We start from the raw sequence: 13,029 nt of genomic DNA, 5'->3' as shown, positions 1-13,029 counted from the left end.
TATTTACCATCCCTGGCTGGCATCATGATCCCCATTCTCTACATACAGTGAAAAGAGGAGCCGTTTTCCTCTAAAATGGCATATCAGAATTGCTAAAAAAGTCTAGCAAGACACCTCCTACACTAACATTCAGTGAGATTTCTGTAAAAAACACTAAATCTTCAATCTATATTTTCAATATTAAAAATGAGTTCTAAGCAGAGAGTCATTTGCCTTTTCAGGAATAATGTGAAGAGAAATGAAGAATAAAAAATGATGAAAGGATGTGCAAACCCAGGAAAAAAAGCCCTAAGTTAGAACTCTTCAGTCTCAGTTATGCTAAGGAATTAGTTTACCTTATCTTAAAATAAAAGTTACAAAATTTGAGTTTGCTTCAAATACATTTTAAACGTACTGTCTTTTCTCCAGAGAAGGGTAAATACAACTGCCTTATGAAATGTGGGTAGAAGCCTGTTTACTTTAATTATAAAAATTGCAAAGGAGACCCACAGCTTAAACTAAGAAACATTCACATTTTATTTAAAAAAAAAAAAAATCGCATAAAACAATACAGAGATTTTCAAGTTCTGAGCAATTTCTGGACCTGTGGAGGCAGAGATTGGGAAAGTACATTTGCACAGTCTGGAATGGCTCATTTTTGCACACCTGACCCTCTTAATTCAGCTTCCATCCTGGTTTTCTCTCTGCCCATATCAAGCCACGTTCTGCCACTGTCACAGCCACAGATGTTGAAAGCACAGCTGGACAGCAGCAGCCTGTTAAGCAATCTTCCCCTCATTCCTATTTCCTTGGGCATCTTTTCTCTTACAAGTTTTGCAGCAGGCAGCAAGGATGGTACAGAAGCCATTACTTCGCCTCTCTAAAACCAGAGGACAGTTTGTGTACAAGGTTTATCCTCCCCAGAATGACTAATTTGGATTTAAAATCAAATACTACAAGCATCAAGGCACACAGCTACACAACACTGTGTGGAACTGTGCTTCTAGGTAACAAGTCCATTAGTATTAGTTTTGCTACCAAGCTTTATACTAGTAACTTGCAAAAGATCAAGAGAGTGAATTCAATATTTCCCTGAAGAATTGATAACAAAATACTTTCTAAAAGACTGTTTGGAGCAAGGCACTCTCTTTGCTAGTGCTCTCGGAGCACAGCAGCAAATTTCTCAATACAGAGCTACTTAATGTTTTCAGAAAACAGATGCCGAGGAGGTACCACATTATTTAGCTTTGCTTGAATGCAAAAGCTGCCAATCTGACATTTGTAGATTGATCTAAAGACTTTGGCTTTTTGGATAAATTTGAGTCCTCTGGTTTCTGCTCCTGGTTCTTTTTCGTTTCATCTTCATCAGCTGTGGGACGCTTTCGCTTTTTATCTTCTGTCAAATCATTAACTGTTCCTCCTTTTGCTTTCTCAGTCCACACCTTTGAAGAAAGTAATCATTAAACAGAAAACTACATACCAGGCCACAAAACTCACCACTTCATAATCAGAGACAGAAGGTGTATAAAATAAAGAAGCACTGAAATAATTCCTGTTAAGAACTAATAAGGATCAAGTTAGGAACAATTTTCTCACTTTCCTTTTCTTGTAACAGCATTCTCCTTCAAAACTATTCTTCATTTGAGCTGGCATATGAAATTGAAGCTCTTAAATGTTTTTCTGGACAAGTAAGAAACCTAAAAGGCCTTAGAACAAATTTAAGCCCCAGTGAATTAAACCTGGCTATGTCACTTTTTCCCTTCTCTCTTGTTATTTCTTCATTATGATTCTCTCACTTTAGATAAAGCTACTTTCTGCATTTAATTATTATTCAGACACTTTATATTTTCATAAATATATGTTGTATATCATGGCCTAGTTCAAACCTGAAGTCCACGAAGATGGAGAACAGTGTAAAGAAAAAAAAATTCCTAACCAAAACCAACTAAGGCATTCAATTCAAAAAAATTCTCAAAAGAACAAAATTAGAGAATGTTTTCTTACCATTCTTTCTTCTGATGACAGCATTCTAAATCGACTCATACCTTCTTTTATTACTTCTGCTTCGTTCAGATCAGGATTATCTGTCAAAATGTTTGCTCTGTTCTCTTCTAGCCACATCTGGAATCCTGTCTTTGGTCTAAACCAAGCGCATAAAAATTGTCCATTTAAGAAGGTTATAGGAAAACTGTATCTCCCCAAAAAAACATTTCTAAACAACACCTAACTGGACTTCTTTGTTCTAGAAGGAAAAACACACATATATATATAGTCAGCAGTTTGCTTTCGGCTATTCCAGTATGCTTAAGTAACATGATGACAAGGCAAGACTAAGTCAAGCGTTTTTATTAAAACTGTGATATATATGGAGATTTAACACTTCAGTTTTAGAATGACAAAGCATAATGGTTCTCTTCCTTTCTGACAGGGTCCCATCAACCTAAAAATAGAGCATATTAGCATGTTTCAGCTCATCCTTTTCACAGTTCTCCTTGCCTCTTGTTTTAGAACATTACCGGTAAAGGTTAATGAAAAGAATGTTAGTCCAAATGAATAATAATTACCTTCATCTTCCTCAGTTAAATGAAGTCTAAATGAAACATGATTATAATAATGCAAATTTCATGAGGTCTGGGATTGTTAGAAAATACATCTGCTCCAGAGGAACAAGACAGATTAGAGTCTTAGCTTGGGAGAGACATGCTCCTTAGGTGATAAAAGTTTTTGTTTCTTTTCTTTGTTAAAAACCACATTAAAATAAAGCTTTTACACTTCCACGTAAAACTCCTAGCTTTTAGACTCCTCTGAGATTTGCTAGAGATGTTTAAACTTTAAGTACTTCCCATACTCGGAAGCAGCACAGCAGCATGGTTTCATTTATCATTCAAAGGTACATATATCAGATACATAAGTAGTATCAAGGCAAAAATCATTACTTAGAGCCTCAAAATTACATTTTGCATTGTTCATTCATTATTCACTCACACATGTATTTGTCTCAGGCCAATGCAAAACACCTGCTTTGAATGACACTGCCACAATGCTGGGAAAGATTTAATGAACAGAATGCTTTTCTCTGGTCTATCACTGTGATTGTAATGTGGCAATTTGGAAATCCAATCAATGCTTTTTATGCAGGCTGATTTGATAATATGTGTAGTTTAAGTAGCAGTTTATTCCATTTCTGATGTGACACCTTGTGAGCTAACACTTTAATCCTGACGTTATTCTACTTGGGCCTGTCTAACATCTTCAGAAACAAAATAGTTTTTGGACTTGTTATTCTATCAGTTTTGGAATATGGCATTGAGATGCAAGTGTCCACTCACCTTTTGTTTTCAGTGTTCTCCTGTGCAGTGACTTTGACTTCAGCAGACTCGTTTCCTGCTTTTTCTTCTTTTTCTTCCACCGTTTTTTCACTGGAGTTAAGTGTACGAGCCTGGAAGAAGGAGATTGCTAAAGCCTGTAGAAATTGAGAAAAAAAAAAAAAAAAGACCTTACTCTCAGACAACACATACCACATAGCCAAACAAACAAAACCCAAGCCTTTCCTGAAGACATAATCACTTGCATTAACATAGCATGTAATCTATCCAATTTCAATGCAGATGTTAACATTATTTATAATAAAAGTGCAAGAGTCAGTGCAGAATGTAATTTCTACAGCTGAAAACTTTTTTTTGGCATTTTATATGCTTTTATAGTTTCTGTTGTATGCTTAAATGAACTTGATAAAAGCTGGTAAAATTCAATTTACTGTTCTGTGCTCACTGAAACAACGTAAAGAGACTACAAACATTACCTGCTTGGACTTGGGTTTGGGAATCAGAGGCTTTATAACTGGAGGGTTCTGCTTGTTTACAGCTCGACTGCTAGACAAAGAAGTTTTCTTTGAGTATTTGCTCATAGTGTCCAGAACATTTGCTGAGGGGACCACTGGGTCCTTTTTGTTAGATGACACCTACCAAAACAAGGAAATAAACATTTTATTTCCTTTCTGTCATGCTCCCCTCCTCTATCCCTTCAAGATAGCTGTCACAGTTAACTGTAAACTTTAAACTTGATTTTCAGAACACTGCAATCAAATCAGGTGTAAAATTCTTACCTTAAAGGGATTCACTCGTCCTTGGCTGCTTGATGCAATTAAAACTATTCAATAGGAAAGAAAAAGAACATAAAAATGTGTGCATACACACGCATATATAAAAATCTATGAAGCAACGTGCACATTTTAGACAAGTAAATGAAACATTAGTCTCATTTCCAAGGAACAAGGCTAACACTCTTTATGTGTGTTTCAGTCTCTGTTCATTGAAAAGAACTCAAAGGCATCATCTACTGCACACCAAAGAAAAGAAGTTCCCACCAAGCTTGAAAGTGGTCAGATAAAGACACGTTAATAACCCTATGAAGGTTATACTGTACATGCTCAGCTATTATTAGTCATCCAAAATGCCACACAGGACCAGGACCAACAGCTTAAAATACAAATCCACAGGAAGACTCTGTACTTCCTCCACTCCCAAATCCGTTTCCACTCCTATTATTCCTGCTAGAAGGTTGGCGGGAGGGAAGAAGCAGCAAGAGGTCGCATTCTGCCCCTGCTTGCTCAGACCCACAGCTCTACTGCAGGGTTACTAACTCTGCCTTCTAAGTGCAACCAATAAACGTGCCTGTGATTAGTAAAACGTACCAATTGATCATTGTTCTCATTTTTCCCCCTCCCAAAGGATGCCTTCAAGACATAGCCAGGCATTTGGCACAGCTAAGGCAGTCAGAATAGTGGTATGGAACATCAGTAGGTAATGAAGACATCAACAGGAATGGGGAACCTCTTCAAAACATGACAGCAACAATCAGGGCAAGTTACCACTTGGCAACACTGTTAGGTACTAAATTTTAGTAGTAATGGGAGAATGGAGGATAAAAATGGGAGCAGATATTGTGAAGAATGACAAAGTTCTCGCCCTGGAATAAATGGAGATTTACTCACCAGACTTTGGAGTAGTCACCTCTGCTGAAGTGGTACCTTTGGAGAAAGGATTTGGCCCTTCAGAAAAAGGAAAGGGGTACATTTTTAAGTGCAATAAAATGTAATAGCATAACTTCTTTAAAAACAAAACCCCAAACAGATGAGTTGTAGTAATCTGTATTTTAAAGCATGACTTTTCATTTTCAAATTGTACATACACTTTTACATAACCATCAGTTGTCTCTACCCAGATTTAAGTTAGAGTTGTATACTTACTCCTTAAACTTTAAACTTATTCCTTAAAGTGTGCCCAGTAAACTACTGGCCTATCAACTCCTGCAAGATTTGTGCTGATACAAAACTAACTGTTTCATAAGGTAACCCCAGTCCACTAGAAATAGTATCAGACAACAGGAAAAACTCTCCAGGGGTCCCTCAGATGGGTACTAAGTACAGTGCATAAGCAAGCTGGGACAGAGCAGATGACATACATTAAACTTGTTTCCCTGCAGCAACTGCAGGCACAGGCTGGTATATACACCTGCTCACTCAGGTAGGCACTGCTACACATCTCCCACAGGGAATTCCAGGCAATGGGAAGCCCCAAAGCAGGAATCACTGTATGTCACCCTGTTATTCCTGTGCATTTTTTCACATGTCAGCAGCCAAATAAGACAGATCAGAAACTACCAGACAAGTTTTAACTAGGTAGCAGAAAAACTAGACTCTGCTATAGTTGCAGAGTTTTCAAAACTCAGTGAAACAAATGGGATTATTTTCTCTTTACATAAACGGCTTCTAAATCAAACCTGCACCTCACTTGTGGTGCCCCATGACAGATGGTGTGCCTGTCTTCCTAAATTTTACATCAAAAGAACAAAATGAAACAATAGACAGAAAACCCCATTGTTTGCACAGACCTACAGATTGGAGTTACCTAAACTACTAATTATCCGGGAATTTTCTAGAATTCATTATTAAGTCTGTGAAAGACACATTTAAATAACTTCCAGCCTCTTCAGAGAGCACATTTTTCTTACTCTGTTTATGCACTTCTGGTGTTTCTTCTGCTTCCTCACAGGCATCAGCTTCCTCAGCATCTTCCATTTCTTGGTCCTGCTGAACATTTCTGACTGGCAGCTGACTCCACTCTGTGGCAGAGTTGCTGTAACTAAATGAAAGGAATTCATCAGAAAGGAAGTGGTCACCACATTCAGGAGGAAAACTGGAACAATGGGTAGCTAACTTACTTACCTAATTTAGGAAATAAGAATGGTAAGATTTGGCATTTATTTGTGTTATACCTCTGATTAAACTGTGATGATTACTAAAAATAAAATAAAGATTCATTAACCACTTCAGTTCACCCTGAAACATCAAGGGCAGTTGCCTGAAGTGGTGCTCATGTAGTTTTAAATAAAACCACACATGGCTATGAAAGTACCCAAAATTCACACTCAGCTAAAAGTACAGGCACTGGCCTTCAAACAGCTCCATACACAAGTGTGAGTGCCTGAACAGAAACAGCAACCTTCTGCCACCTCGCTATTGCTGCCAAAACACTCTGCTGCAAACACAAATGAAAACGTAAAACATCTTCTGTAACTTCCATTTAAACACATATGCCTATCATAAATAATACCAGATTACTTTTCTGCATACATGAATAAATACACAGGTGGTAATATGGATGCATGTTTTCAGTCTGAAGCTTATGCAACAATTTTCAATCTTTAATCTGATTATTCTCTAAATTCCCAGAAGTAGGATGTACATTTCTTGCATTTCCTTCCTGATGTTTGCTGATTACTAATATCTGTGTATGCATAAACTAAAGGTTCATTTATTTCAACCAGAATGTCAGTGATTACTCTGGCACTAATAGTATAGTGTTTGTGATGAATTTTAATCCTCAGAGCAGCTGAAGTTGAAGACGTGGGATTACAGCTTCCATTCATGATCCAGAACAGCAAGGTAGAACGTTTAGAAAGGAGTTTTAAATGTGCAGTTTCACACAGAACAGTAAGGGAAGAGCTACAGATAAGTTCAGGGACTTATCGCTTCCTCCTGCTTAAATAAATTCCAAACTTCATACATAAAATTGCTATAGAAAGATACTGCTTCTGACAGAACATTATGACATTGTTTCTGCACTATCAGACTGGTGGTTAGCAACTACTTTCCTTATAGCTGTACCATCCAGAGGCCAAGCAAGAACACAGCTCTTCTGTGTGGTGTGTATTAAAAAAAAAAAAAAAAAAAAGCAAAAACCAAAACGCACACATCTCTTGCCTCATCATGCTCACAAAGCAGATACAGGTAGAAGAAAGGTAGATAGCACAGATACAGAGGGAAAAACTCAAAGCAAACCTGTAGTGTTTACACAGCTTTCAAGATCTGGGGTTAATTAGGAGGGAAAAAGACTAAATAGGATGCACTGAGATGGGATACTGAAAGAGGGAAGGGCTGGAGAGAGATAGAAGGATTTTAAGGTAGGTGTGGAATGAAATGAGGTAGAGAGACTCAGACTAAAAAAAACCCACCCTAGGTTGGAGTCAAATAACCAAACCAGCACAAGCTAAGAGAAGGGGGGGATACAAAAAGAAAAAAATTCCAAAGCAACCTGATATTGAGTGTGCTTTGCCTCAGAAGTGTTGAACACAGACATACAGTAAGCAAGGAGTGGAAATATTTCCCTTTGTGTTAGTATCTTGGTACTACTAAGTCCTCCAATGATATCAGCAAGAATGTACCATTTTATACGTAGAATTTAGAAGTAAAGCAACACAAGCTCTTACTTCATAACAAACACATTGCAAACTATAGTCGAGAAAAGTGCATCAACTGAACCAAAATAAAATAGATCAATAAAAACGTTCCCAGGTTTTTAATCACAGAAATTTGTGTTACCCAGCATTCAAGTGCTTTCGGAAATCCTCTTCCTCCTCTTCATCTTCCGGTGCTGTTGCCAACTCACTTGCTTTTTCTACAGCCATTTCACTAAGTCGCTGAGCTAAATTTAGTCTTCGAGAGCGAGAAGCATACTTGATAGCTAAATTCACAACGTTCTGTGTCATGAGGTCAGCAAGTTCCATGCAACGAAATTCACGCTCCAGTTTACAAGAAAGCTGAAAGAAAAGAATCCTTGAGAGTTACACATTTCAGTTATAAAGATCTCTCAAGACTCTAGGACCAGAATATTATGGTCTTGGTGGAGTGAATGAATCAAGACAAAACCACCAACATTCATGAGCTGCATAGCAAAGAAAAAGCTCTTTTTTTTCCCCCCCTTTCTTTCTCCCACCCTCATACTAATAAGCGTTATTAACTGTAGTCCATCTCTTATCACAGTCTGTGAACTAGCTGGATTGCAAATCACTAGCCAGACTTCTAATAAGAGGAATCACATCAACATTTATTTTGAATAGATGGCATTTGATGTAAAGTCTCATGAATTCTTTCTATTTTCTGTTTATTTCTACTTACAGCAAACAGCTTCATTAAAAGTTCTTGCTGTTCTTTCACTGACTGACTTTTAGCATTTTCATCAAGTTCATAGCCGTTTTTTGATAAGTAATCCACATGGTTGTGAAATACAACAGAACGCCAGTATTGTTCCTGAATAAAAGGGAGAAAGATGCATGCTGGAGAGGTCAGAGGGAAAAAAAACAGTCCATGAAATAATGCCTAGCAATTTACAACGTATTTTATCAACTTATTCTTAAATGTTCCTTTCCTCTCATGAGGGTGAGGGGTAGACAATTCTCTTTTAAAAGCCAGTGACTACCGAGAAAAAAACCCCACAGACGACACTAGCAACCATCTGTACACAAACTGACCCAAACATTTACCATATAAATGGAATTTAACATATGTATTACAGGCTTTCAGCAGGACAAGACCTACATGTTCACCGGGATGCTACCAGGACAGACAATTCCAGAACAAGTTAATTATTTTATCTTATAACTTCTGTCCCACAGCAAATTGGAAGTATTCCAGAATAACTCAGTAACTGTAGGAGCAATCATCATCTGTGAGACAGGTAAACAGAAAATATAACTGTTGTTCAGCAAAATACTAGTACAGTTATTCGACCAGGCTAGCTCTGTTACAAAATAATTATAAACTTATTCCAAACCAGCATTTGCATCAGAGGTACAGGAATAATCTGTTTCTTTACCTACACAGAAATACATATTCCCTCAAGCTAAATTAACCATTCCTGGCATTTTCCTTCTATTATTCTGACAGAGTGGGGGGATGGAAGACATACTCCATCAGATAAAGAACAAAAAGATTTGAACCAAATGAAGGAGAATTCATTAAAAATGACAAAGTGTTTATTATTGAAACTTTTTATCTGCACTTCTATCAAAGAGAATAAATTTCAAATAGCATTAAAATGTCTCTGAGGTTGTGGTTAGAATTTATGTTAATTTCTATTTTGTGCAGTAGAGCTGAACACAAGAGTGAAATGTTTAAACATATTAAAAAAAAATTTGAAGAATACAGATATCCCTCTAGAAGTTCACAGGTTCATCTTGCTTCAACCAGCCTCTACCTTAAGAAAGTCAAGCCAGAAGGCCTATGTTTTCAGAGTGATTATATGAATTTGAGTACTTAATACATCTTTCAAAAAAGTCTTCCAGAAATTTTGTTATGACTATTATATTAAAAAACAGGCACCTTCAAGGGGGGGTGTCTCAATTTGGATCCCAAAATCTGGTGCTTACTAGAACATGAACCACTACCCACTAAAAAAAAAAATTAAAGAGAGGGTGAGTAAGCTTCATTGGTCAGAAGTAGATTATGTGTAAATATAAACTTGCATCAGCTCTAGCAGCTTTATCTTGTCTTCTTCTAGAAACAGTTGTGAACCAAACCAAACCAGAAAACCTATATAAAACACTGAACCCAAATAACCTCCTTAGCCACACATCTTCCTCAGAGTTTGTACTACCTTCTTTCATAGTAGCGATGATTAATAGGAATCTTGTATAATCCCTACTATGGGGACATCTGAGACTATCAGCTGTGGACTCAACACCATTCCATACCTCCATCTGTCCCTTTTCTGTTGTAACTTGACAGTAAGGAAGTTTAAAGGATAATATTGCTACAGCAGGACGTGGTAGAGTAGGAGGGAATCTGGCTCCTTTACAAGGAATACACCTGTGCAAGCAAAACAAAAAATACATACAATCCTCAAACACCTACAGCCACCAGTTGTTCTACATCTAAATCATGTCTCCTAAGCAGCAAGATACTTTAAGAGGATTTGTTCTTTAAAAAGTAGTAATTAAATTACTGACTTAAATATAGCAATATGTAAGGCTGCATTACAAAGGGTTATTTTTACATTACAACCAATGAAAGATTTTTAAAACTAGCAAAGCACACACTGCTCTTGTTCACACTAGAAACTCCAAACGTGGCACATAACAGACGCAGATCTCTATCTCACACAATACACGATTCAACAGCTACTACAAAATGTAAATGCAATTTATTAAAATCAGAAACTACTGAACAACTGAAGGCCACTGGAACAGGAGCAGGCACCTCTATCATTTATTTTGATGAGGGGTTTTGGACTTCATGAGGAAAATGCAGTGTTCAGACACACACAGGGTCAGGTGGAGGAAAAAGAAAAAAAAAAAAGAGAAGGATGGAACAGATAAGCATATACTAAAAGCATAAGCTTATTGTTTCATTATATTTAAACTATTACTTTCTGGTAAAAATCACTTCAGCAAAACATTGATTGGGGAACTGCTGTATTTCCAGCAGAACCAATGCAGCACTGACAAAAATGTCTGGTTTTATAAGCTACTGTTTCAGACACTGGAAAAAAAAGAACAGGAAGCATTAGTGTTCTGGCTATCTGTGTTAATTAAGGCATATGGTGTTTCCACAACAACCCTCCCCCCTTCTTATCTTTAATATGCTAGTGGCTTTGACTAAAATGTTCTTTGCAACTCAGAGTAGCACTCTCTGTCTTGGAGTAGAAGCGAAAAACTGATGATGACAGACTCACAGTTGCCCATCCCACCAGTGTGATGTGTCCTGAACATTTTTGATCAATTTTCTGGAGGCCAACATTACTTAATGATTTGGAGGAAGAAACAGGCAGTGAATTGACATTTACCGGTGATATCAAATTATCTCCCTCATTACAAAAAACCCAGAGGATTACAAAGAACGTCATGTAAATTTAAATAAAATGCAGTCTCCCACCAACCTCTACAATTGTGCAAAGTAAAAGAGTCTAGATTTCAGTAAAATATGCAAGCTGGTGGATTCCGCCCTGGTAGGAAAAGGACACAGGTCACTGAATAAAGAGGACTACAAACAAAGCTTAGGAACTAATTGTCCAGGATGTGTGTTACAATTAAGAGAGTTATTTACACATCACCAGCATCATATTTTATAAAGTAATGGCTAACTCTCAGCTAAATATTTTCACAATTTTACACACAAAGTTGTTCTTCATGGCCACTGCTTAAATATTAATACAAATCACAGACAGTTCTGATTTATCTATGTTTAATGACATAGATTACAGGACTGGATTCTTCTCAAAGGGATAAGTGGGGAAAACAGAGAAAAAAAAAAAAAAAAACAAACCCAAATCTCCCAAAACCATCACCAGCAGAAGCAGATTCTTAACAGCAACCATAACTTATTAGGTTTCTCTAGCAAAATGCAGCATTATGAATGTGTCTGCATCAGAGATGGGCAATTTCATAATAAAGTGCACACGCCTCTTAGCCAAGGCCAAAAGCCACAATTTTTCAGTAACAAATTACAAAACTTTAATGGGTTTATTTCAAACCAGTTTAGTAATGAAACATAATTACCTTTATGAACTAGATCATTTACTGTGCATATTTATTAGTCACACATTTTAGTTGAAGTTGGTTCCAGTTTCTCACAGTAAGAAGTGCTCTGTAATTTAAAACGAAGACAAACAAAGCACTTCCTTGTGAAATACCTGACCTGAGCTGCTGGGGATTTTCATGGATGCCAACTACCCAATAATGATCAGATTTTCCTTTGCAATGCTCTCTCATGTTACACACTGGAATCCAAGTATTCCCAAGTCCTCGGTTCAACATCCGCACAATTCCCTCAGAATCCACATAACAAGGGGTACCTGTTTGTCACAAATTAAAACAATTATTCTGACAGGCAACTAATTACAAAGGTTGAGCTGGCGGATACTGCTGGGAAACGATGGCTTACATATCTCAAAACACAACATCCTCTCATCCAAAAAGTGCAACATAGCTGGAAAAAAACTAGTTTCCTTAGAAAGATGCGCCACCTTCTGACAGTCGACAGTACTGCTAGTCAACTGACACATTCAAATTTAAAACATTTTATGAAGACATCAAATTCATACTGCTTGAGTAGAGTCCCAAAGAAAATTAACTATTTCACAATTACTTTTTCTGGTTATCATAAAAACTCCTCCCAAGATCGCAACTTTTTGGGGTGGACTTTTGCCGAGGTAGTTGAACACACCTATTATGGTGTACTAATGTAATTTATTTTTTTGCAGAGCAGGGCAACCAGTTGGGAAAACAAGCTCTGATAAAACATTTAAGTGTGTGGAAAGATATTAAAGATTTCTGATAAATACATTTAAAGAATAGAAAAATAGGATTTTGTTTAGCGCTGAGGAGATTGAAGGAAAAAAGTCGAGGTCCCAAGATCACTCTTACTCAAAGGGCAGTAAATCAGCCAAACTCTCCTACAAACTTCCCCCAATAGTATGGAGATTTCTGAGCGTCACTCACACAGATATTTCATACCTTCTGCAGAGAATCCAACCCACATCAAATAGGATTTCTTTGTAAGAGAAAGAGGGTCTCCATGCAAAATCTGTTTTTTTGTTTTTCCTAGCTCCATCAGCTGTACTCCAAGGCACTGGTCCCCATCAAACCCGGTACCTAGGAACGAGTCGTTCAATGACTGCATTAGAAAACAAAAGAATTGTCTTGCCTCTTGGCTAAATCTAAATTTTGAATCAAAACCTAAATCTAATGCAGGGTTATCCATGAATACCACTG

The 13,029-nt window shown here is 37.2% G+C and overlaps 1 protein-coding gene across 1 annotated transcript in view; it reads right to left on the bottom strand.

Annotated features, from left to right (window-relative positions):
• Window positions 1-481: 481 nt before the first annotated feature.
• The window catches only part of WDHD1 (WD repeat and HMG-box DNA binding protein 1), a 29,742-nt gene continuing 17,194 nt past the window's right edge, over window positions 482-13,029 (bottom strand). Inside the window, exons 15-26 of the mRNA XM_074909363.1 lie at window positions 12,772-12,909; window positions 11,954-12,110; window positions 10,012-10,126; window positions 8,438-8,569; window positions 7,862-8,079; window positions 5,992-6,122; window positions 4,973-5,029; window positions 4,085-4,128; window positions 3,782-3,940; window positions 3,309-3,442; window positions 1,984-2,119; window positions 482-1,421 (exon numbers count right to left, since the gene is read on the bottom strand). Coding sequence (XP_074765464.1) covers window positions 1,221-1,421; window positions 1,984-2,119; window positions 3,309-3,442; window positions 3,782-3,940; window positions 4,085-4,128; window positions 4,973-5,029; window positions 5,992-6,122; window positions 7,862-8,079; window positions 8,438-8,569; window positions 10,012-10,126; window positions 11,954-12,110; window positions 12,772-12,909 — 1,622 coding nt within the window. The 3' untranslated portion in view covers window positions 482-1,220. The remainder of the gene's footprint in view (window positions 1,422-1,983; window positions 2,120-3,308; window positions 3,443-3,781; window positions 3,941-4,084; window positions 4,129-4,972; window positions 5,030-5,991; window positions 6,123-7,861; window positions 8,080-8,437; window positions 8,570-10,011; window positions 10,127-11,953; window positions 12,111-12,771; window positions 12,910-13,029) is intronic.

The sequence above is a fragment of the Athene noctua genome, chromosome 6 (assembly GCF_965140245.1).
Source record: "Athene noctua chromosome 6, bAthNoc1.hap1.1, whole genome shotgun sequence".
In the NCBI taxonomy this organism is placed as follows: domain Eukaryota; kingdom Metazoa; phylum Chordata; class Aves; order Strigiformes; family Strigidae; genus Athene; species Athene noctua.
The sequence above is the reverse complement of the archived record's forward strand: the minus strand, read 5'-3'. Positions and strand labels throughout refer to the sequence as shown.